This window comes from Pygocentrus nattereri, chromosome 9 (genome assembly GCF_015220715.1).
Source record: "Pygocentrus nattereri isolate fPygNat1 chromosome 9, fPygNat1.pri, whole genome shotgun sequence".
In the NCBI taxonomy this organism is placed as follows: Eukaryota; Metazoa; Chordata; class Actinopteri; order Characiformes; family Serrasalmidae; genus Pygocentrus; species Pygocentrus nattereri.
The window spans coordinates 36,916,360-36,942,975 of record NC_051219.1 but is presented as its reverse complement, the minus strand read 5'-3'; the positions used below and the strand labels follow the sequence as shown (position 1 = coordinate 36,942,975).

Genomic DNA, 26,616 nt, shown 5'->3' with positions numbered 1-26,616 from the left:
CCGAGTACGCAATCAAATGAGAATTCATTTTGGTTTTCATATCTTCGGTCATTTGTTAGCGTTTTGATGGCAGTTTAATGACGTAGTTCGAGTAAAGTAGAACTACATGCATAGACCCGCACACCATAAATGCATTTAATTTAGTGTTATGGTACAGCTAAGATGATCAATTATGCAGATAATACATAATAATGAGAAAAGGACTGGAGCTAAGGTCTAGCTTGGAGTAAGATTAATGTTTTTAGGCAGACTGGTAGATTTAAGGTAAATTTAATTCAAGTTGCAGGCAAAGAATAAATGAAAATTCAGCGCTTGTGGTTTTTGTAGTATCTAAAAAAATCTCAGCAAGAACAAAAGGCACAAAATCTTGGACTTGAATCACTGCAGAGTAAAAGTAGTTTATTTGAAACAAAATGAATGTCTATACACTTTACATCCAGGTCAAATATCAAATTATTAATGATGATTGTAGTGTTAATATTATTACCAGTTTCCATGTAACTTACAGCATTTTAGAGTACCGTTTGTGTTACAAACAGTAAGCATATCTGTTATTAATAGCGATTCACAAGATTTATTTGCTGTTGTGTCACAAAAACAGTTCTTAAAAGGCTTATAGAAAAGATATACAAATAAATAAAAAGAGAATTAAATAAACTCTAGAGGTTTAAATGTCAGGGCAGGACTGCATGCAGAGTGGTGATCTATGTTGGTATTTGCTCACTAATGAGCAGTGAGAGCAGCAGCAGCAGCAATGTGTTACATCAACATCAGTGCAATTTAAGTATTAACCACACAGTTCTCTCAAATATATAGAGAAAAAGAAAGAAGAAAAAAAACTTTTTCAAAGGCAGTTTTGTACATCAATCCCAGCGTCCATATAATTCTCCATAATGTCTTGTTAACGATATGTACAATACATGGCAGACAGTAGCATACTGGTGTGTATCTATATATGTACATATTTGCTCTATACACAAACATATACAACATTAGTTATATGCATACTTTTAGCAACAAATACTACTCAAACTCTATAAACAGCTGTAAAACAAAATATATATCATCTAAGTTCAACAGAGAACTTAATAAAATACTTGCATATTTGTCATAGTTTAATCTGTGCTTAATTAAGAATATTACAGTAGAGTAGTTTGCATTATGAAACAATCCCTTCTTCACGATCATGTGCAGACGACTGCCTAAACGAGTGCCCATTCTTTTTTTCTCTCAGTTTCTTTTAAACCACAAACATTCTACAAGAAAAATGCCTTCAATTCAAACAATGTAAAACTAAGCTGATTTAATTTAGCTAGGAGTCCAATAATAAGCTGTCCTCATTCTCACTGGGGGGTAACATGAGCTGCTGCTCATAGTAAAGGCTCTTGGCATAGTTAATTTCTTGGGAGATCTTGACAGCAAGGCTTTCACTCTTCACATGAACCTGGTGGAATGGAAGGGTCAGAATTTCAGCAGCTCTAACTGAGAATGATTGTGAGCATTTTCTTAAATTACAGACTCATTCTTGAATTATCTTAAAAAACAAAACAAAAACAAAAAAAAGAAAAGTAGATGGTCTTACCATAGGCTTTTGATGAGACTGGCCTGGAATGGCAACTCCGCTACTAGTGCTTTCAGCTTTCTTGGTGAGCTGAACATACACCTTCCCATGATCCTTGGAGACCAGACAGTGATAGAGGTCATCGTATTTGACTTCCAGGAAAATTGCTTCCCGATCCACGTATTCCCCCGGCTTAAGGAAGTATACGACTTTAGAAGAGATGAGTACACAGTAGGTGTCTATGGGCTCTACAGCGATAAAGCTATGGAAGGAGACAAAAGACCAGATGAATGAGTCACAGCCACAAGTATAAACACAATTTAGTAAACAAAAAGTTCTGGTTCTGAAATCAGACATACTAGAAGCTATTGTAAAAAACTCATTAATCACATACCCTGTATGTCCAAAAGTTTGTAGACTCCTGCTCATTCACTTTATGTTGTAACACTGCTGTGACGATTTGACTGGATTCAGCCACAAGGGCATTAGTAAGGGCAAGTACTGATGTTGGACGATCAGTGTCTGAATCACAAACTCTTCAACATACAAAATGTTGGATGGCGCTCCATCATGCCAAAGAATGAGGTTCTACAGCTTCACAGCCCATTTATGTGTGGGGTATTACACCCCTCCAGATGACACCTGAGATTGGGTTAAGCTCCTTATGTTCATGTGGCTGCTCTACACTGTGTGCACAATTATTAGGCAAGTCTTATTTTTGAGGATTATTTTTATTAATGACCAACTACAGTGCTCTCGGTTAATCCAAAATGTTAATAAACCTCAAACATGAATGTTTAAGAAAAATAAAGTTAAGTTTTGGCTTTCTACGGAGAATATCTATGTGCACATTTATTGGGCAACTATAATGGTGCAGAATTATTATGCAGCTAAATGAAAAACACTTTCCCATCTCACTTTTTTATTTTCATCTGTTCAAGTGAGAATTATAAACAAACAACTCAAAGCTGTCCAATGAACATTTCTGAGAACAAAAAAAAAAATAGTGACCAATATAGCCATCCTTCTTTTCAGTAACAGTGATAAACCTTCCATTCATGGATTCTGTCAGTTTCTTCATCTGTTGATGATAAACTTGTTGTGCAGCACCAACCACAGCCTCCCAGACCCTGTTCAGAGAGGTGTACCGTTTTCCTTCACTGTAAATCTCCCATTTAAGAATTGCCCACAAGTTCTCAACTCGTCCGGGATCCCAATTATGTTACGGCATGGGCTCGTCCACACCCCGCAACATAAGAAGAGGGACACAACACGAAAGGTTGAGTTTAAACCAAAGAATACTTTTATCCAAAAATGTCTAGGGTATGAATGCAGTGTTAGTCGTGAACGAGTGGACGTATGTTTGTGTCAGTAGATGATATATGTAGAGGCAAAAGAAAAGAAGAAAGCGAGAAGGGAGGGGGGGGAGAACGGATAAATCAAAGAGCCTGAAAAAAGAAAATAAACCGTGCCTACACAAAGAAAGAAGGTGCCTCTGGGAGAGACAGATCCACCACCTTTTAAGCTATACCTCTTACCAGGTGCCCTCAATGATCTAATTAGACTAATCAGGCGTAGCTCCGCCTGTGCACTGGCAAACTAGTACCTGAAGGGAGCACAGGGGGTCGTCACAATCCAATTCTAATAGCAATGTATTTCTATGGAGATCATGCATGTGAAATGTAAAGCCTATCAACGTTGTTGGAAGAAAACCTTGTATCTGCATTTTTGACAAAATTTGAAAATATTGTTACCCTTTACATTGTATGTACATTTCACAATGAATGAACTAAAAGAAACGACCCATAATGTCTTGGAAAAGTGTCTAGTTTCATTGACTTGCATTAAAAGTCAAGTAGGTTTTTTTTCTTCTCCTGTAAAGTTACCATTTTGGAGATATGTGGTTTTGTTCCAACAGCAGCAATATGCAAACAGTGCACTTCAAAGTTTATGAATTCTCTGATAAAAAGCCATCTGGATACTTTTGACCAGACACACTGAGTTAATTCTATTTTATTGCAGCCAGTTATTTAAAAACCTTTGTCTCGTGTCTGTGACCAAATCACAGTGTGAGATTATTCACAATAACACACTACCTCTCACATTCTATTGCTTAGATATGTAGGGCGATGTGTATGGAGCAGAGTGATGAGGATAAAGGTCTAGCATGACGGTGTGAGTGAGCGTGGTGAGCGGATGGCGTGGTGCTGCTGCTGGGGAGAGTAATGGGCTGTGTGGCACCTCTAAGGGGAGAGGTCATTTGGGCCACAGGGGGGGCTGCTGATCTGGATGGATTAGCCTCAGAGGTGACAAACGCCTTTCCCGGCCCAGCTTCAAGCACAGTTGAAAGGCTTTAGACTACTAACTTAAAGCTGCCTAACCCTCCTGCTAGGCAGGTTCTAACGCCTGAACATGGCACTTTTTTTTTTTAGGCACAGCCTTTTCTTTAAATAAATTAAAAGACAAAGCTGTGATATTGACCGAGTTCTCGTTGCTTAAGCAGTTTTGTTTGCAAGCTGCAAAAATGATATCTTAGGAAGCAAAAGTCTTTCAAACATCAGCAACAAATAAAATGTCTTTATTACCTTTTAATTTTGCTCAGACTTTGTCATGCAAGATTATCCAGCATGCGTCTGTCACTTATTTGTGATGTTAACTGCAATTTCTTTCATATTTTGAAAAGCACTTTTGACAGCATCTGTCAGATCTGATAATGAACATTGCTTGAACTCAAATTTAGGTTAATTATAGGTTATAGGCACAGTACAATTTTCTGGAAATCTCAACACTCCAAGTATTTGAGGGATTTGAGCAGAATACTCACTATTCAGAGTGGATGTTGTCCGTGAGGCGAAAGAGTTGCTCCTGTCCATCAGCTTGTGTGGAGGAGAAGCGGGGTAGCAATCTCTGAGGACCCTTACAGCAGCGTGGCTTTCTCACCCGCTGCACACTCAGTCTGCAATAGACATAGAGGAAAAATTCCTTATAAATGTGCACATATAAAGGCTCACAACAGCTGCTAGACAACAACTTAGAAAACTGCAAACCTTGGAAACAAAGGAGAAAGCTCTGGCACACTTTGTTATTGACTTAGAATAATCTGAATATAAAAGGTTTTGAATAATTCTTTGGTGTCTGCAGGTTGAACACCTTCCCACACTACCATTGTTATCCACAGTGTGTTGGTGAATGTGGCAAAATGTAGGTAACAATTTACTTTACTTTTACTTAGTGAAACTGTTTTTCTGGCCTCTTAGATGCCTGTTCCAGCGTGCCGGCAAGTCTCCAGAACCAACATTATTGCTCAAACAACACATGTACACACAGAGAACACAACATTACATCCGTTTGATCTCTATATCTGTTTATGACACCCCTTTGTGGTTCAAGGTTTTCACATTCAAACACTTTTTGTTGGTTTAAAGCCCCATTCTGCAGCTTCTGCCACTTGCTGAGCAGTTTGTGACACAAAAGCAGCAGCACAGGCCTTCAAACAAGAGTGATGCTGGAAAGCAGCACAAGTATGAGTTCCTGTACTTACTGATACAAAGTTTGCCTGCTCTATGAACTGCTCCAAATGTCTACAATAGGTAATTAATGAAAAGCAGAAGTGTATGTATGGCCATTTTGTGTCCACAACATTGCACTTGACCTGATGAGTAGCTTTGCCACCTTTCCATCTCTACCTAATCTTACAGTTCCACTGTCCTGTGTTTGGGCCTTTTCTACTTTTGACCATCTTAGGCTTCGTGAACAAAGCCTGTTAAAGTGAAAGGGCAGGCCAACTGGCTTCAATGCCAAGGCAAAACTTTAGTCTCATTCTCCTTCGATTGACCCCTCTCCCTGGCTGCCACTGCAGGCTAAGCTGAAATTCCTACATCTGGCTTGAATCTGGGCCTGCAGTCATTTGATTAGAGTTGATGGTTTCCAGTTGATTCACAAAGACGGCAGTGTACTGTTTCTCTGTTCTGTTTAAACTGTGGCTTGTGCGTCTGCAGCTGCTGCTGCTAATCTATAACTGAGCTGAGGATGAGAGACATAAGGGAACAGCACAACTGAGGATGGCTTTCTGCAGAACTGAGCTTGAGAATTTTTTTTCCTAAGATCTTTCCTTAACCTTTGCATTAGAGCAGAAAAGAGCTGCAACGGCCTCTGTGATTTCAATGCATCAAAAACCATATGTCCACAACTTGGTTTCAAAAAAAGGAGACAATTGACTACCTTTTCAGTGCAAAAAAGGTATGGGGAAAAAAAAGCAAACACTCAAAACTGCAGAAACTCCTTTCCTTCCAAAAAACATCAGATCAACAGCGTCCCACCATTACATATGGCTGCAGCAAAGATTAGTCTCAGTACTGCTTCCTTTTCATAAGCCAACACTTCCACACGTACTTGGCCCTCTTTCTGAGACACGGATCATAATCATAATCGTAAGTCATGAGATCTGGCCCTAGCTATCCAGTGAGATTCCTAACCTCTCCTCCTTTAGCCTCACCCACTGCTCTGAAGGCACTTGCGACAATGCCCTGCACTCGATTGTGGTGTTGGAACAATAGGGTTCAACTCTAGGTCAGGCTCAGGGCTTGGAGTCCAGCCAGTCATCTGTCAATGGGTGCAAACAAACAGCTCTTACTTCTTGCTCCCTTCCGAGAAAAAGCATGAGCAGCAAGGCTGAGGGTGGAGATGGGGGGGGGGGGGGGCTGCCTGTACAGTAGAGGTGTTTAATTCAGAGCACTGCATACGTTTCCAGCTTAACATAATCAGTGAAACATCCCGAGAACTTATTTATTTATTTTGAGTTATGTTTATGAAGAAAGTCATTTGTAGGGGTGCTTGATGATATCAGAATAGTATCGCTACAGCCAAACAGTTGCATGAAAAATATCGCATTCTTTCAAAGAATCAACTTTTGAAGATTCATTTATAGCACTCTGGAAAAGCAAAAGCGATGCTGGATTATGGTGCTAAACAATCTGCTTTTCACTCTTTTTACTGCAGCCTATTAGTCCCAGTTTGCACATTTATTAAAAGACATACTGGCTTCAACAGATATGCACATGAAAAATACTGGATATCAGTATGTGCCAAATAAAGAAATAAATTCCCATATATGTGGCCTCTAGTTGTAGTCATTGTAGCATTTCTTTTTAATAATTTAATAAAGTCTAGCTGTATTTGAATTATTTTAGCTCCAAGTATCATGACATACCAGTACAGCTGCAGATTGATGTGAAAGAAATCAATTAAACATTGAATGTTTACAATTCCCATCATGGTCAGTATAATCAAGCAATCAAGCACGAACATCAAGCAACGCACACAAATCTAACACTGTTCAGATCGCAAATGATAGTTTTTAGATGTAGTCACAGCCAGATTTTTTTGTTATTTTGCTATGTAAAACTTTATTTTGCACTGTAGGAAAAAGAAAAGAAAAAAAAAAAAAAAAAAAAAAAAAAAAAAAATCACTGAAATGTAGGTAATAAAATTTGACCCACTGCCAAAATAAGGATATATTCTTATCAACGTATGTAAAAAACCTACTTCTTGATAATAATCGTAGCAAAAATAACCAACGTGTATGCTTAATTTGGTTAATTCAGACTATTATAAAATATTCTACTACACTGATTTTGCACATACGGTACTGTGCAAAATCTAAGAAAATTATATGTAACAAGCTATTTATCAGGGCAGTATGCACTATTTGCTCTGTAAATCACTAATATTTAGACCAAATAAAGATTACATTAATACAATACATAGTGATTGTTTCAATGTTTTCACCATTTCAAAATCTTTTATTGAAGAAGCAAAACATTACTTGTAGTTATCATCCAATACCAAGTTTAGCTAATCAATTCTTTGTTAAACTGAAATATGCTTTTGGAACAAATCTATGTGATGACTGGGGTGTTGAGAAGATACCTGGATCAAATGTGTGTCAATCTCAAAAAACAAACTACTTTTCTTTTGGATTTACTGCAATAAGTGGTGTCTGAACTTATTCTAATGATCTGATGATGAAGCCAGATGGCTTAAAATAATTTCCTTAGGTACCTAAAATGTACTGTATGTGAAGGGTGGCACATTTTTAATTAGACTGGTATGGCCTGAGTAATCATTTTTCATATGTGGCACAGTTTGTCTCGTAAAATTTCTCACGTCAACTCAACCAAATGCCCCTTCAGGTCTAACTTAAGTTTGTAGAGTATTTAAGGATACACTGGATTATGAATCTGCATAAATCAAAAGAGCAAACATTCATAATTACTTACTGATCTCTTGACCTAATCAGAAGTCTAACTTGCATATAACAACATATCCCTTCATGCCTCTCCCAAAGCTGAGTAAAGCCAGTTAAAAGGCAAACCACATAAAGAGAATTTCATATGCTGTGCAGGGGTAATAGAAACGACATGCCTTTCAAACATAACTGACAGCTATGAGCTTGGAGCAGGGTGCTTATTTAGCCAAAGCCTGAGCCCCTGCCGCTGCCCCCCGGCACTTCTATGCTTTGTTTTGGGATTGTAATTGAGCTGGCTCTGGAAGGCTGCCTGGTTTGCATAGTGCAGTGAGGAGGGGTGCATGTGTGTGAATATGTGGGTGTGTGTGTGTGGATGTGTGTGGGTGTGTGTGTGGGGGGGGGGTGGGTGTGCTGAGAGATGAAGGAGGAAGAGTTCACAAGCAGGGCAAGAGAGCAAAGGGAGTGTGTGGACAGTTGCACTACTCCTGGCCCGTTTCAGCCTGTTTCTCATTTACTTGTTTATTTCCTGTTTGTGATCTAACGGTACATGTAGGAGATGTAATGGGGCTGTTGCACTTGAGAGAACGCAGCAGTAATAAACATTTGCCCATTCGCGGCCATGGCTGCATGAAAACCACAACATGGGAGAAAGTCTAGAGGCCGGGATTTATAAGAGTGAAAGGAAGTTTAATGGGGACTAATGCACCAGTTTGTTTGGACATTGAAATATGGAACTGTTGCACTTGATGAGTGTGTTGAGTGCACACATAAACAGTAACAGAACAGGACCTTGCTGTACCTGCAAGGGTGTTTTTGAGAGTGTAATAGCAGGGTCAGACAGTGTCCGCTGTGACCCATGAATCCTGCGCATTTTCGGTGTGAACTTTGGCTGAACTCCTCGCCGCACTGTGGCAGGCACGCTCCGAATGCCTCCCCCAAAACCCTCCCTTAGCTCCCCACTGCACAGTTCACCAGCAGGTCCCACACACACACAGACGCACACAAACTCCTCCTCTTTCCTCCCCCACCCGCTGCACAGGGTACGAGGACAGGAAACTCCTATTCCTCCTTCAGTTGGAGCAGAAAAGCTACAAACACTCGGTGCAGTGAGTCTGACTCCCGTCGATGCCTGGTTGCCTCGCATATACATAGGCAAATGCAGAACAAATGGCTTTACATACCAGACACCCTGTGTAATATGAGCTCCTCTTGGGCCCCCCTCATAAAAGCTCAGGTAGGGCAGTGTCAAAGCCAGAGGTGGGGGTCACACTCAGAGGGAAAGCTCTTAAACCAGCGAGCAGGAGCGATTAAGCGCTTTTGAGTAGTGGCGTGGATCATTAGGAGGCATTCATTAAAGTGAAAAACCCACCAGCCACAAGCTAAACTAATTAAAAGCCAGGTGGGATTTATAGGTACATCTGGTGTTTAAGTGCTTATGGAGAGTTCACCAGGCCTAAAGCACAGTCCACAACCCTGCAAACATCATGAAACCACAAAGGGTGGGAACAGCGAGTGTAGGTGTGTGCGGGTAATGACTTATACAGTGGCTCTAGACTGAATTTCGAACAGCTGAAGCTGTTGATGAGAAGTGTACCTGTGGTTGCTCAGACTGGCCATGTCTCTTACAGTCTGGGCTGTTTCTGAGGCAAAATCCAGCGCTCCTGCCACAGGCTTGGTCACTGTGCCGACGAGCCCTTTCCCAAGACCTGAGAAAAAGCCGCTTACGCCTCCCTCTGTCTTCACACCCTCCACAGTGGATGTGATGACACTGGTCAGACCACCGATAATACCTGAATGATGTAAAATAACACTTTTGAGATGGGGTGATAAGACTCAGAAGATACACACAATACTACAGGGCACATAAAAAGGTAAACAAAATTTTCTTTTTTGAAATAAAACAATGTGTAAACAGTCCACTGGTTTGCCCTGGCCATTCACACTGAAGTTATAAGCAGTTTTTCAACCCAGACTGCTTTTTGAACAAGGCACAATACAGGAAAACCAATCAGAACAGAGGTAATTTACATATGAATCCAGCTTAAAGGCACAGTAACTAAAACAGCTGATCAAGAGAGGTTGTTGGCAAATAGTCAGGTAAAAACAAATGATGACTTGAAGTGGACTTGAGAAAATGTAGGATACATCCCTCTGAAAAAGTGCATAATCTGATTCAGTAAATATAAAAATATAAAATGCTAGTGTACCATGAGCAAGACCATGAATGCCTGCTACCAGGTGTTCTCCACTTGTAGCTCCATGGTAACGAATGTACTCTCGCTCACTCTGGTGCCGATTGTCCATTGTCTTGCCAAGTCCATCTGACAGTGTACCAGCAAACTGCAGAAACAAACAAAAAAATGGTAGGAGCATAAAGGGCAAGGCAAAGACAAAGATCAAGCATGAAACTCAAATAGCTTTCATAATGGAGAGGCCCAGAGCAGCCTTTCTTGCAAAACAGATAAGGCGTAACGCATGAGGTCATAATGTAAATTATAGCAAATTCCCTCTGAATTTAGTTTTAAACCCCTCCAATGTGCTAGATTGTGAAATCAGTTAACAACTAATTATAAGCCACTGCTGACATATAATCAAACAGCAATTTGTTACACTGGCTAAACAGAGTCTAATGTTTAATATTTGCTTTGTGGATGTGAGAAGTTAGCTGGCTGTACTGCACTGCTTTTCACTTTAACAATGCCATGAGTGTACGAGTAGCTGGGGCTACATGAAACGAAGCTTGTGATTACAATCAAATCAAAAATGTTCTTTAAATGAAAATGAATCACTTGTCCAAGAACAAGCTATACACAAAATTTCATGCCTTCTAAAAACATACTAATGTGTGAAAGATGTTTCTCTTATGAAAGTTGGTCATACCACATTTGTCACTTACAAGGTGGCATGATTAACAGTCCACATCTTAATAAATCTTCATCCCATCCAAGAATTTGTCTGTTAAAATAACAAGCAGTTGTGATGCCAACATTGCCCCTTTCAGCCTGTTAAAAGCCTCCTGCAGAGTCCCTAAGGAGTAGACTGTCTGCTTTGGACAACATCAATGACTTATTGTGGCTCTCAGTGTGAAGTGATTGATAACTCATTTGTCTTAGTCAAAGGTCCCTCCATACACATGACCCAAAAAGCTGTTTCATTCAGTCAGTCACACATTCAAAGAGCTTTTTACGTCCAATAATATACACGGAAGTTCGATTCTGAAGAGAATTCTTAAGAAGGAAATCAGATTTGTATCGGCAATTCTAAGTAACCCGTGAAACATTCGTCCTCTGTTAGTCATCCATGACATAAATTAGATATCCATCTATCCACGCAGAGTAATGACATTCAGTAACCCGTGACTATGAAAACATTTTTTACAAGACTTTATGCTCGGCACCAGTGGTGCGTTTCCCATCGCTGTATCCGCTGTGCAGTTTGAGCTATGGAGATGCTGATTTTTCACAGCGCCTTATCCAGCTGTCAAATATATCAGGCAGTAATTTGTCTAGCGGGGTGGCTTTCCACCCTTTCGGCACACAGTTGATCTAACTTTGCCCAGAGGGCCCCCTCCAATCCCCAGCAGGTGCCTCCTGGAAGTGGGTTTGTATTACAGGCTGAGTGAGCGCCCTACTGGAGCCTGAGCACTGGGTAAACACAGGCGCATTCTGCAGAGCTCCGGCAGGAGCCAGGCATGAACTTGGGATGACCTCTCCAAGCAAAGTCCCTGGTGAGTTCATCTGAAGGCCAGCTCCAATTCTCTCCTCCACCTCCTCCTCCTCTCTGGCCTTTTTTTTTTTAAGCTGTGAAACTAAACCAATACACTTACCAGATCGGAGTCTGGGGGATGGTGGAGGAAAAAGAGAATGCTTTCAAGTTTACGGCCCCCCCCATCACCCTGGTCAAACCTCCAGTCTGAGAGCAGGGCCCCTCAGTGCGTTTGTGTATGTTTGTGTGTGGTGGGGTTGGGAGAATACAACCATAGCGTGACTGTCATAAAGCAGTTCAGGGTGCAGCAATCAAAGAGGAGGGACTCTATATGAGGAAAAGATGCAGAAACTATTCAGGAGACAACAAAGCTCCACTTCAGCTATGATTAAGCATGCCTTAAAGCAAGTGGTGGAATGTGATATGTCACAGATTAACTGTTCACAATACTTACAGCAGTAAGGATGCAGCAACACAAGAAAGCAGTGCTCAAAGACTTCATGGCAGAAGCATTACTGGATAACACCGGTGTGCATTTACAGTAATACTATGCATTTGACAGATATAATTTACATCTGGAACTAAACTAAAACTAAACCAAAAATATTGGAGGTCCACTGTTAATTACAGGAGCCTAAATTTCCTTACTTGCAAAAATCCAGCCAATTATATTCTAGGCTTCAAGGGTTGTTTAAAAAAAAAGAAAAAAAAAAAGAAAAAAAAAAAAAAAAAAAAAAAAGGTTGTAATATCACAATACATAACTGTAAAAATATGCTCTGTGGAGATGCGCATTGTGGCTAATGGGCATTCTGTTATCCCTAAATGAACGATGCAACTTTTCCAGATTTTTGAATGCTGTTGCATTCATTTGTTATGCAAAGAACAAGATCCAACAAAGCTGAAAATTGAGAGAATTCAAATCACTCAGCAATTTGAATTCTGTTCTGAAGGCTTAGGAACATGAACTTTCTTTGTAATGAAAAATGCAGTTTGCCACTGTTTTTCCAAGTGCTGACAAAACTCAAGACTCAGGCTTAATTTGCAAAACACAACAACCCACTGCGCTATTTCCAGGTAATGTACAACCAATGGATGTATAACCAAATCAAAAGTGCTAATAGCCTTCCATAGAATGCTTGTCCTATTAAATGTTACAAAATTATTATAATGTTGGCAAAAGGCCTTGGCACAGGTTTTTCATCTGACTTGCAGGATATTCTGGGAAATGTGCGCATGGGGAATAATATTGTTTGTATGAAATTCTGCCAGTGGCAATAGTGAGATTTAAGAGTGAAAGGAAACAATCTCCACTTGTACTCAGTGTCAGAACTCCAAGTCCAGATGCTTGCTTTTCCTTTCCACATTTCTCCAAACCATATCAATCACACATAGAAAGAATAGAAAACTCATGGCTCATTTCACTCCATCCCAATATATGTTCAGATTAATGAACAAGCTGAATTAGCCAAATGAACCAAACATCATTACTCTGCTTTGGTGGTTATGGTCAGCAGTCAAAGGCAGCAATCAGCACACAGGAGCTAGAGCAGGAATCTGGAATAGGGTTGGGGGCAAGATTTGGTGATGGAGCCTGTTGTCTCAGCATGCTCTCATGGCCAGAGCAGTAAATGAGGAGGAGAGGACAGAGGGGAAAAACATACAAAGGGGCTGGCTGACAGGGAGCTGGCCGCCACTGAAAGGCAGGGGCTCTGTGGCCCCATCAGCCAGGCATGCTGGGAGCTGGCTGAGGGGCTAGAAGTGAAGGCTGGGGCAGCACTCAGGTCTGACCACACACAGGCCACAAAGCTACTGTACGGGCCATCTGCTCCCACACTCGCCAGTACTGGGTGCGAATGAAACCTGTCAGGCCAACGAGCAAATGAGGCCTGTCGGAGCTAAGCTAATAAGAGTCCAGCTGCTAAAGTCCAAGTGAGCTCAGAAGTATCAATAGCATCATAAAAAAGCTGAATGACTACTGTTAATATAAAAGGCAAAAAGCTGTGTGCATGGATGCAGAAATGCTTCCATAACAGGCTATTTTAAGCATGCTGAACGAACTTGCTGAATGCACACAACATGTAACATCTTTAAACTGACATTATGTTCCACTACAAGTACTTATCTTTAACTAAATGTATTTAGTCTTTTAAATCCTCAGCTCAAATCGCTAGTTTGGATGTCATCCTACACACATATATATATACACGCACGCACACACACACACACACACACACACACACACACACACACACACACACAGACACACTGCTCAAAAAAATAAAGGGAACACTCAAATAACACATCCTAGATGTGAATGAATGAAATATTCTCATTGAATACTTTGTTCTGTACAAAGTTGAATGTGCTGACAACAAAATCACACAAAAATCATCAATGGAAATCAAATGTATTAACCAATGGAGGCCTGGATTTGGAGTCACACACAAAATTAAAGTGGAAAAACGCACTACAGACTGATCCAACTTTGATGTGATGTCCTTAAAACAAGTCAAAATGAGGCTCAGTATTGTGTGTGGCCTCCACGTGCCTATATGACCTCCCTACTACGCCTGGGCATGCTCCTGATGAGGTGGCGGATAGTCTCCTGAGGGATCTCCTCCCAGACCTGGACTAAAGCATTCGCCAACTCCTGGTCAGTCTGTGGTGCAACGTGGCGTTGGTGGATGGAGTGAGACATGATGTCCCAGATGTGCTCAATCGGATTCAGGTCTGGGGAACGGGCGGGCCAGTCCATAGCTTCAATGCCTTCATCTTGCAGGAACTGCTGACACACTCCAGCCACATGAGGTCTAGCATTGTCCTGCATTAGGAGGAACCCAGGGCCAACCGCACCAGCATATGGTCTCACAAGGGCTCTGAGGATCTCATCTCGGTACCTAATGGCAGTCAGGCTACCTCTGGCGAGCACATGGAGGGCTGTGCGGCCCTCCAAAGAAATGCCGCCCCGCACCATTACTGACCCACTGCCAAACCGGTCATGCTGAAGGATGTTACAGTCAGCAGATCGCTCTCCACGGCGTCTCCAGACTCTGTCACGTCTGTCACATGTGCTCAGTGTGAACCTGCTTTCATCTGTGAAGAGCACAGGGCGCCAGTGGCGATTTTGCCAATCCTGGTGTTCTCTGGCAAATGCCAAGTGTCCTGCACGGTGTTGGGCTGTGAGCACAACCCCCATCTGTGGACGTCGGGCCCTCATACCATCCTCATGGAGTCGGTTTCTAACCGTTTGTGCAGACACATGCACATTTGTGGCCTGCTGGAAGTCATTTTGCAGGGCTCTGGCAGTGCTCCTCCTGTTCCTCCTTGCACAAAGGCGGAGGTAGCGGTCCTGCTGCTGGGTTGTTGCCCTCCTACGGCCTCCTCCACATCTCCTGGTGTACTGGCCTGTCTCCTGGTAGCGCCTCCAGCCTCTGGACACTACGCTGATGGACACAGCAAACCTTCTTGCTACAGCTCGCATTGATGTGCCATCCTGGATGAGCTGCACTTCCTGAGCCTCTTGTGTGGGTTGTTGAGTCCGTCTCATGTTACCATGAGTGTGAAAGCACCACCAACATTCAAAAGTGACCAAAACATCAGCCAGAAAGCATAGGTACTGAGAAGTGGTCTGTGGTCCCCACCTGCAGAACCACTCCTTTATTGAGTGTGTCTTGCTAATTGCCAATAATTTCCACTTGTTGTCTATTCCATTTGCACAACAGCATGTGAAAATGATTGACAATCAGTGCTACTTCCGAAGTGGACAGTTTTATTTCACAGAAGTTTGATTTAATTGGAGTTATATTGTGTTGTTTAAGTGTTCCCTTTATTTTTTTGAGCAGTGTATACACACACACACACACACACACACACACACACACACACACAATGTATGTATGTATGTATGTATGTATATCCCACCACCGATCCGATGGGAGGGGCAGTAGGGGTTCGGCGCATTGTGGATCGGGCAGTGTCCGAAGGCATGGGCCTTTGGCGTTCTGATCCTCGGTTGCTGAAACTGGCTTTTGGAACTTGGAATGTTACCTCACTGACGGGGAAGGAGCCTGAGTTGGTGCGCGAGGTTGAGAGATACCGGCTAGATATAGTTGGGCTCACCTCAACACACAGCTTGGGATCTGGGTCCAATCTCCTTTTGAAGGGCTGGACTTTATTCTTTTCTGGAGTTGCCCATGGTGAGAGGCGGCGGGCAGGTGTGGGCTCTCTCATAGCCCCTTGACTCGGCGCCTGTATGTTGGGCTTTTCTCCGGTGGACGAGAGGGTAGCTTCCCTACGCCTTCGGGTTGGGGAACGGGTTCTGACTGTTGTCTGTGCTTATGCACCGAACAGCAGTTCAGAGTACCCAGCCTTCCTAGAGTCCTTGGGAAGGGGAACGCTCACGTGGGCAACGACAGTGAGACCTGGAGGGGTGTGATTGGGAGGAATGGCCTCTCTGATCTGAACCCGAGTGGTGTTCAGCTTTTGGACTTCTGTGCAAACCACAGTTTGTCCATAACGAACACCATGTTTGAACACAAGGATGTCCATAAGTGCACATGGCACCAGGACGCCCTAGGCCGCAGTTCAATGATTGACTTTGTAGTCGTGTCATTGGACTTGCGGCCATGTGTTTTGGACTCTCGGGTAAAGAGAGGAGCTGTGCTGTCAACTGATCACCACCTGGTGGTGAGTTGGATCAGGTGGTGGGGGTCAGACCAGGCAAACCCAAACCTATAGTGAGGGTTTGCTGGGAACATCTGGCAGAAGAACCTGTCAGATTGATCTTCAACTCACACCTCCATCAGAACTTTGACCAGATATCGGGGGAGGTGAGGGACATTGACTCAGAATGGGCCATGTTCCGCTCCTCCATTGTTGAAGTGGCTCACTGTAGCTGTGGTTGCAAGGTAGTTGGTGCCTGTCGGGGCAGTAATCCTCAAACCCGGAGGTGGACACCCCAGGTGAGAGATGCCGTCAAGTTGAAGAAGGAGTCCTACCAGGCATGGTTGGCCTGTAGGACACCAGAGGCAGCTGGCAGGTATCGACAGGCCAAACGATCTGCGGCTTCAGTCGTTGCCAAGGCAAAAACCCGGGTGTGGGAAGAGTTTGGTGAGGCCTTGGAAAGAGACTTTAAGTCGGCTCCGAAAAGATTCTTGCAAACCGTCAGGCGACTCAGAAGGGGAAAGCAGTGTGCCACTAGCACTGTATATAGTGGAGATGGTGTGCTGCTGACTTCGACTGAAGACGTCATTGGGCGGTGGAAGGAATACTTTGAGGACCTTCTCAATCCCACCAACACGTTCTCCAGTGAGGAGGCAGAGTCTGGGGACACGGGAATAGGCTTGTCCATTACTGAGGCCGAAGTTGCTAAGGTAGTTATAAAGCTCCTTGGCGGCAGGGCTCCAGGGGTGGATGAGATCCGTCCCGAGTTCCTCAAGGCTCTGGATGTTGTGGGGCTGTCTTGGCTGACACGCCTTTTCAACATTACATGGACATCGGGGGCAGTGCCACTGGATTGGCAGACTGGGGTGGTGGCGCCTCTTTTTAAAAAGGGGGACTGGAGGGTGTGTTCTAACTACAGGGGAATCACACTCCTCAGCCTCCCTGGTAAGGTCTATGCAGGGGTACTGGAGAAGAGAGTCCAGCTTATAGTCGAACCTCGGATTCAGGAGGAGCAGTGCAGGTTCCGCCCTGGTCGTGGAACACTGGACCAACTCTTCACCCTCTCCAGTTTGCCCAACCAGTCCATATGTGCTTTGTGGATTTGGAGAAGGCATTTGACTGTGTTCCCTGGGGTATTCTTTGGGAGGTGCTTCAGGAGTATGGGGTACTCTTTGCTACGAGCCATTCAGGCCCTGTACACACAAAGCAGGAGTTTGGTTTGCATGGCCGGCAGTAAGTCAGACTCGTTCCTAGTGAGAGTTGGACTCCCTCAGGGCTGCCCTTTGTCACCGATTCTATTCATAATTTTTATGGATAGAATTTCTATGCGCAGTCAGGGGATGGAGGGTGTCCGGTTTGGTGACCTCAAGGTCACATCGCTGCTGTTTGCAGATGATGTGGTCCTACTGGGGACATCAGGCCGTGAACTTCAACTTTCGCTAGATCGGTTTGCAGCCGAGTGTGAAGCATGGGATGAGGATCAGTACCTCCAAATCCGAGGCCATGGTTCTCAGGCGGGAAAGGGTGGAGAGCCCTCTCTGGGTCGGGGATGAGCTCTTGCCTCAATTGGAGGAGTTTAAGTATCTCGGGGTCTTGTTCACGAGTGATGGTACAAGGGAGCGGGAGATTGACAGGCAGATCGGTGCTGGGTCAGCAGTGATGCGGGCTCTTTACCGGTCTGTTGTGGTAAAGAAAGAGCTGAGCCATAAGGCAAGGCTCTCAATTTACTGGTTGATCTACGTTCCCACCCTCACCTATGGTCATGAGCTTTGGGTAATGACCAAAAGAACGAGATCGCGAATACAAGCGGCCGAAATGAGTTTCCTCCGCAGGGTGTCTGGACTTTCCCTTAGAGATAGGGTCAGAAGTTCGGTCATCCGGGAGGGACTCTGAGTAGAGCCGCTGCTCCTCCACGTCGAGAGGAGCCAGCTGGGCTGGTTCGGGCATCTTGTTAGGATGCCTCCTGGACGCCTCCCTTGGGAGGTGTCACAGGCAAGTGCACCCGGGAGGAGACCCCGGGGAAGACACGCTGGCGTGACTATATCGCCTCGGACTCCCCCCCAGGGAGCTAGTGGAAGTGGCTGGGGAAAGGGAGATCTGGGCCTCATTGCTTAGGATGCTGCCCCCACGACCCGAACCCCGGAGAAGCGGAAGATGATGGATGGGATGGATATATATGTATATATGTATACATACATACATACATACATACATACATACATACATATACATATATATATATATATATATATATATATATATATATATATATATATATATATATATATATACACACACATATATATACACATATACATATATACATACGGTGGGGTAAAAAAGTATTTAGTCAGCCACTGATTGTGCAAGTTCTCCTACTTAGAAAGATGAGAGATGTCTGTAATTTTCATCATAGGTACACTTCAACTATGAGAGACAACATGAGAAAAAAAAATCCAGGAAATCACATTGTAGGATTTTTAAATAATTTATTTGTAAATTATGGTGGAAAAGATTTCTGGCTCTCACAGACCTGTAACTTCTTCTTTAAGAAGCTCTTCTGTCTTCCACTCGTTACCTGTATTAATGGCACCTGTTTGACCTCATTATCTGTATAAAAGACACCTGTCTACAGCCTCAAACAGTCAGACTCCAAACGTAACCGTGTCCAAGACCAAAGAGCTGTCAAGGGACACCAGGAAGAAAATTGTAGACCTGCACCAGGCTGGGAAGAGTGAATCTACAATAGGCAAGCAGGTTGGTGTGAATAAATCAACTGTGGGAGCAATTGTATGAAAATGGAAGACATACAAGACCATTGATAATCTCCCTCAATCTGGGGTCCACGCAAGATCTCATCCCTTGGGGTCAAAATCATCATGAGAACGGTGAACAAAAATCCCAGAACTACACAGAGGGACCTAATGAATGACCTTCAGAGAGCTGGGACCAAAGTAACAAAGGCTACCCTCAGTATCACACTACGCCGACAGTGACTCAAATCCTGCAGTGCCAGGCGTGTCCCCCTGCTTAAGCCAGTACATGTCCAGGCCCATCTGAAGTTTGCCAGAGAGCAAATGAATGATCCAGAAGAGGACTGGGAGAATATCATGTGGTCAGATGAAACCCAAATAGAACTTTTTGGCAAAAAACTCAACTCGCCGTTTTTGGAGGATGAAGAATGCTGAGTTGCATCCCAAGAACACCAAACCTACTGTGAAGCATGGAGGTGGAAACATCATGCTTTGGGGCTGTTTTTCTGCAAAGGGGACAGGACGACTGATTCGTGTTAAGGGAAGAATGAATGGGGCCCTATATCGTGAGATTTTAAGCCAAAACATCCTTCCATCAGTGAGAGCATTGAAGATGGAACATGGCTGGGTCTTCCAGCATGACAATGATCTCAAACACACCGCTCGGGCAACGAAGGAGTGGCTCCGTAAAAAGCATTTCAATGTCCTGGAGTGGCCTAGCCTAGTCTCCAGACCTCAACCCCATAGAAAATTTGTGGAGGGAGTTGAAAGTCCATGTTGCCCAGCGACAGCCCCAAAACATCACTGCTCTAGAGGAGATCTGCAGGAGGAATGGGCCAAAATACCAGCTACAGTGTGTGCAAACCTGGTGAAGACTTGCAGGAAACGTTTGACCTCTGTCACTGCCAACAAAGGTTATGTTAAAGTACTGAATTGAACTTTTGTTATTGACCAAATACTTATTTTCCACCATAATTTACAAATAAATTCTTTAAAAATCCTACAATGTGATTTCCTGGATTTTTTTTCCTCATATTGTCTCTCATAGTTGAAGTGTATCTATGATGAAAATTACAGACCTCTCTCATCTTTCTAAGTAGGAGAACTTGCGCAATCAATGGCTGACTAAATACTTTTTTGCCCCACTGTATATATAGACACACACACACACACACACACACATTATATATATATATATATATATATATATATATATATATATATATATATATATATATATATATATATATATATATATATATATATGAAGTGTGTGTGTGTGTGTGTGTACATACATACATTTATCATTAGTATTTTTGTGCTATGCCAGTTTGGTGCTTCCCTCAAACCAATTAATCAAGTGGTAGAACTGTATAAAAATCAAATGTTATTACCATCTCTAATGCATATTAAAAAAAAAAGAATCAGGTCAGAATGCTCAGCTAGGGGAACAACGTGTGCGCCTGACCTTTCTGTGCTGTTCCATCTTTTTCCTGGAAATAATCAAATGACCGCATGGGTTGTTCTGTTCATGCAAAGTATTTCAGCGTTCTTAGAAATGTGCATTAAAAAGCCACTCAGAGAACAAAACAACCTGAGGTCTCTACCTAGCTCTGAACAGGAGCTCAAGAGAAGGCTGACAAACAACTGTTCTGGAATAAAGCTTTTTACACGTGTTGTAAAGCAGTCCTGTTAAGGTAGTACAATGGTTACAAAAACAGAATAAAACAAAGAATTTTTGCTATTTTAAGGCAAAGTGGCATAACAGTGTCATTTTTAAGCAATACCAAAACATTTAAAATATTTTTGTTTTTCTGTTTTGTTTTTTGTTCCATGCCACCATGTCTAACAAGCCAGTATGAGTTATATGACTTTGTATAATAATTTAGCATTTTTTCTGTTGCACTTGCAAAATGGGCAACATATATGTACTACAGATTTGGTGGTAATGGCTGAAGCTGTACCAGCTTTCAGGCCTGAAGCAATAAGGGTATTAGAACATTGAGACAGTCATCTGACATTCAGGAATTAAGAGTAGGAAATTGAATGTACTACCTTAGCTGCCGAGTTGGAGACCCCATGTGTTACGTTGCGGATCAGACCTCCCACATTGCCGTACTTGATGAGCTCTGATACGCCCTCTGTAACATCATTCAGCAGGCCAATGGGATTGCCCAGGAAGTCTACTGATCCTAAGATCTGAGCAGCCTGACTGAGCAGCTCCTGGAAAAAAAAAACCAAACTAGTGGGGTTAAAGATGCTTATTACAGCAGTTAAACATTAAAAATTTCTGTGAAATAGCCTTCAAAATAGCTTCCAGTCAAGCACAGTGAACCTGTACCAAATCATCAAGAATAAAAGTGTGTGTAAGATCAGAAACACTCTGAAGGTGCTAGAGCACTCTTACCTCTCTGAAGTGCTTCAGTATATCATTGAAGATAATCTCTTGGGTCTCATAAGGGTGAACTCTAGTGAAGGGATACATGTTGATGACTGCATCCTCAAACTTAATGAGTGGTATTCCCAAGGTTCCCTTTAGAGCCTGGGCAGAACACAAAGAACAAGGAATTAAACTGCACTCTCATCATAACACAAAAATGCAAAACTCAGCTAAAAACATTTGTATGGCAGACTCTGATTGCTCTTCGGCCAAACTGGCTGATGGCCAAAGCTTACACAGTGTGAACTAAGTGAACACACAAAACAATTTAGCACATTTCCAGTAATTTAAAATCAGTCAAATTTGCAATATAAGTAGCATTATTTGTTCTCTGACATGCCAAAGTGACATTTTACAGATTTAAGTGAAATATCAAGTGTCCATTTAACATTAAATCAAATAAAGTGCTACTGACTGTATAATCACTTATACCTAATTATGCTATACCATCTGGATAATATGCTACAGTAAACCTGTAACAGCAGCACTCAAATACAGCACAAGTACTAAAATGCAAACTGACAGCAAAACATAATGGTGAAGAGAGGGCCAACTGTACCCTCTTATGTTAGATACAGGAGTGAACGTACACATCACCAGCTAAACATCTTGAAGAATTGGCAGTATGGACTGTATAAAAATTGCTGATGTGCTTGCATTACCATGAGGTCTGGAGGCAACTTGTGTGAGGTGAAGACACTTAGTTTGACTTGAGGGAGGCTGATCTTCAGGTTCTCAAAGTAGTAGCGTTTTGGAGGTCCTGTGTCCTCAGTTGGCTTCTCATACAGGTTCTCATCCAACTTTTCAACCTCTGAAACATCATTCCACAGTCATACACTACTTTAATGATAGAAAGTTTCTTATCTATGAATATTACCTACACAGTCTTCTGCAAAAGTTTGGGCAGCCCTGGTCAAATTCCACGTTTTGTTGAAGTGAAAGTAAATTCACATCCGCTATAGAGAACAAACATCTGCACATTTTAATGTACAATTACTATTTATTTGCTGAATTAAACACATTAGCATGTGCAAAGGTTGTGGCACACTTTGTATACACATTTTATTTTTTCCCAATACGTTAAAGCAAAAGAACTTAAGTTTGCTCCCTGTAGAGAATGTGTTATGTACTTATTTTTACTTAGAATGAAAAAACACATAATTTAACAGGGGGTGTTCAAACTTTGCATACAACTATATGGTATACTACTTTATATACAACCTTCTGTTTGTCCATAGCCAAAGAATGCCAGCAGCTTGAGCAAGAGTTTCTCTTCAATGATGACCGTAAACCGCCGAGCAGTGACCATTAGGTGCTAGTAAATGGAGAAGAAAAAAAAATGTAATTATCCCAAGCAACCCATTTGAAATATTTCAACAAACCAATGTTTTGTAATATGAAAATCTCTATTAAAATAGAGGCAAAATCTGAGCAAAAGCACTAAACACAGGTGTCATGTCTTACTTTAAAGAGCTCTGTAAGCATTAGACTGCTGGGTACTTTGACAGCATTAACTTGCAAGGCAGGTCCAGAGTCCACCACACTGCTCTCGAGTGAGCCTGGAGTCACACACAGCATAACAGGTTGAGTGGTGCCCAGGAGTTGATTATCCACCTGAGGGAAAGTGAGAGTGGATAGATGCATGGCTTATAACGTGTTGCCTCTGGGGACAGAACACATTGGAAAAGACAACATTGGCTATTTCTGCAGCAGTCACCTGAATGTTTTGCACGCTGAGCTCTAACATCTGGCTGGCGGCAGTGCGGGTAAAGTGCACACTGATGCCAGACAGTGTGGTGAACACCAGCTCCTCAGGCACTTTGTTCACTAGAGAAAGACCCACACCCTCCTCCAGGTTCACCAACACCTACACACAGAAAACAGACTGAGGCTTCCTGTTGTGAAATGTGTGGCGTGCGAGTGTGTTTTCAACCTGTGCAATTATTTTACCATCATGGTTTGTTAATTCAAATGAACTGCATTTTCATTCATGCTTTTCAAAAATCATCTAATCTGTAAACAACTGAACTGGTAAATTAAAATGATTAGTTTATATGCACACAATTAACCTCAAGCTCCTCTTCAGCAGCTCTCTTATGAATGTTCTCCTTGCTCGGATCCTCCTCTGTGCTGGGAGATGCTCTGTTCATTCGCCGCTGATTAAAATCACTAATCTGGAAAGAAAACAAAAGCCAACTGCAAAATGCAATCTAACAACATGGCATCCAACTGTGTCCAAGGGTTTTATATGGCTTGCAAATCCAGACAGATATAGTCACCATTATTCTGAGCTACTGACTAATTTTACCTGCAGTACACGAGTGGGTCCATCAGGCAGAACCTGTACAGACAGCACCCCAGAGCCTGGCCTCATCTTCTGGTACATGAACTGCTGTTCTGGGGGCATATCAAGCAGTCCCTGGGTAGGCCCCAGTACTACCTCCGCACCATCAAACAACCCTGAGACTTCCCCCTTCACCTGTGGCAAGAGTTATAACATCAATTTACAATAATGACATGAAAATGAGAACGCAGACGAGACACAGTCAAACCAAGCAAATGAGACAGACCTGCACCACCAGTCTGGGTAAACCGCAGGTCAGCATGCCAGAGCTAAAGTGCCATGTCTGGGTCGTACTGCGGCGAGAGTCTGGCCGTCTCAACATCAGTGGCTCATAACTGCATATGAGAGAGTGAGAGAGAGAGTGAGAGTGTGAGAGAGAGAGAGAGAGAGAGAGAGAGAGAGAGAGAGAGAGAGAGAGAGAGAGAGAGAGAGAGAGAGTGTGTGAGAGAGAGAGAGAGAGAGAGAGAGAGAGAGAGAGAGAGAGAGTGAAAGAGAGAGAGAGTGAAAGAGAGAGAGAGTGAAAGAGAGAAAATAAAGGGTTGAATAAAGAGTAAAGAGGATTATAACATGATTGAGGCATGAAAGTCTGATTTCTTAATAGCCACATGATTAATACATATAAATTCTTGAACAAATGCCTGAATTCAGCTATTAATTGATGTCTGGCTGTCAAAAAAAAAAGATCAAAGGCTCGTTACACAACTCTTCAGATTTGCAAGGGCTGTGTGGGTGTGACAAACTGGCAAAGCCCTAAGCCCCAGGCTAAAAGATGAAACATGATAGGAGTATCTAAAAACAACACCCTTTAACCAGGCATGCTTGAGTTCAATATTTTGTACTATTCACATGATTCATTGAAAATAGGTCTGCAACTTCAAATCATTCTTTTATTCATCGTCTAGACTGCTTATCCCAGGTCTGCAACTTATGTAACTAAGTTTTTTGGTTGTCTGACACTGTTCCTTTCAACAAATGCATTCAACATGAATACATGCCTCCTGTAACATTCACACTTTAAAGCAGTGCTGACCTGTTATCTGTGACTGCTGCCAGCCCAGCAATGTCCAGCACCAGTGAAGAGTCTGGAGGTCGGGGCTGGGCTGGTTTACTCTGAGGAGGAGAGGAACCCTCATGACAAAGCATTCCTTTCCCTGTCATTCTCCACAGTTGAGAGCGCTTACCTGGCTCCTAAAGAATAAAAGGACAAAATCAAGACTGTTAAGACTTAAGTCTGCTTAAAAAATGAAAAGAGAAAGAAATGTATCTAAAGAGACAACGCAGCACCTTTTTCTTCAGTATCACTCTCTGTGTCTTTGGTTCAACATCCAGCACCAGTTCAGCACTGCTGGCCATACGCTTCATTACACCTGGTCTTTTACCTACATCCCTGAAGTCACAGAAAATCCTCAATAATGGATAACATAAAGGCATATATAAAACATCTCAAAGACTAGTGTCACTAGCTGCCACATGCAAACATTGTTATAGTGCCCACCCATAAATGGAATAATCTTTATTTATTATTGTCATGATATGTGATTAAATCACACTGCATCACAATATGCTTTTCTGAGCATATTAGAACATCTTCAGTACCTAAAGAACAGTACGTTTCACTACAAACAGAGTATAATTAGCCATTTCCTGATAATAGGATATAGTCGGTACGTGAAATAGGTACGTGAAATAGGATATAAGTACGGTATGTGAAACCTTGACCACAAATTTCTGTATTGGGCGTATTTATACTTTTTGTATTTTTTTAATTGTAGCACAACTGGTTCTCTCACAACTGGTTTCACTCATTCTCATCAAATCAAAAAAAAAAAAAAAAAACAACAACAACAAGCAAAAGATACATATCATATTTCATAAAATGTCTGTGATATGTATGTAAGGTCTGTAAGTATCATGATCTTCTACTTTTGACATATCAGCCACCTCTGATTACATGATTACACAGCGTATGAACCAAGTTTGATGTTTCTGATAAAGAACTCACTGAGAGAAGGTGAAAGTGGCAGCGATGTAGATGAAGTTTTCATAGTAGAGCTTGTTGTACTCTCTAAAGAAGTTCATGTCAGCAGAGACCTCAGAAGAGCCAGCTCCTTTTACAGTCAGAGTGAGGTAAGGGGGAAGAGTGGGCTCATCACATGCATAGTCCAACACTGCCCCAGCCTTCACCTCCGTATGCAATCTCATGTCTGGAACTCCATGCTGCCAGAACTGAATAGGCACCTGAGGTACAGTCAAAATCTCATGTTACCAGTAACCAGGCACACATTCATTATATTAAGCTGGATACAACAGGAAGAAGAAGCAAAAATAAATACATAGGAACAACAATTAAAAGTCATAATATATGAGAGTATGTGTAAAGCCTTTGTCTCACCTCTGAGATGTTCTCTATGCGGAAGGGTGGGGGTAACTGGTCAGTGTCACTAAATGAGATTTGATACGTCGCACCTTTCAGGGTGATCTCAGCTCGGAGAAAGAAACAGTTTCCCAAAGTGTCCCTAAGGAAGACGCCATAGAAGGAAAGCTTAGTCTACCATTTCTCCCATACTTCATATATTCTACTGCTTTCTACTGCAATTAACTAAGATATTTATTCAGATAAAGAACTGACATTTAGGTCATTGCAGTCAAGACATTATTGCTGCAGAGCACCTCATATTGACGTGGAAAGACTTTGGTTTGTTGACTTCAAACCCTCCAGACCAGGTGCAGTTAGGTACATCCATAAGTCGGACACAAAGCAGTTGATCATAGTCGTTCCTTGGCCAGTGGAACACCACACTGGAGCCTGGCAGGGTGGAGATATAGCCATCCGGATTTGCTGTGCCCTACAGTGAGCACATGGTTTTGCAATATTACAATATTTCCAAAATTACTAAGTTACA

The 26,616-nt window shown here is 42.4% G+C and overlaps 1 protein-coding gene across 1 annotated transcript in view; it reads right to left on the bottom strand.

The window, feature by feature from the left end:
• Window positions 1-373: 373 nt before the first annotated feature.
• The window catches only part of vps13d (vacuolar protein sorting 13 homolog D), a 54,495-nt gene continuing 28,252 nt past the window's right edge, over window positions 374-26,616 (bottom strand). The window contains 19 exon segments of the mRNA XM_017709709.2: window positions 374-1,444; window positions 1,583-1,823; window positions 4,386-4,517; window positions 9,403-9,598; window positions 10,016-10,148; window positions 20,985-21,152; window positions 21,337-21,471; window positions 22,032-22,180; window positions 22,591-22,684; window positions 22,834-22,983; window positions 23,087-23,236; window positions 23,439-23,543; window positions 23,678-23,848; window positions 23,940-24,048; window positions 24,744-24,901; window positions 24,998-25,100; window positions 25,716-25,951; window positions 26,106-26,229; window positions 26,384-26,559. Coding sequence (XP_017565198.2) covers window positions 1,313-1,444; window positions 1,583-1,823; window positions 4,386-4,517; window positions 9,403-9,598; window positions 10,016-10,148; window positions 20,985-21,152; window positions 21,337-21,471; window positions 22,032-22,180; window positions 22,591-22,684; window positions 22,834-22,983; window positions 23,087-23,236; window positions 23,439-23,543; window positions 23,678-23,848; window positions 23,940-24,048; window positions 24,744-24,901; window positions 24,998-25,100; window positions 25,716-25,951; window positions 26,106-26,229; window positions 26,384-26,559 — 2,862 coding nt within the window. The 3' untranslated portion in view covers window positions 374-1,312.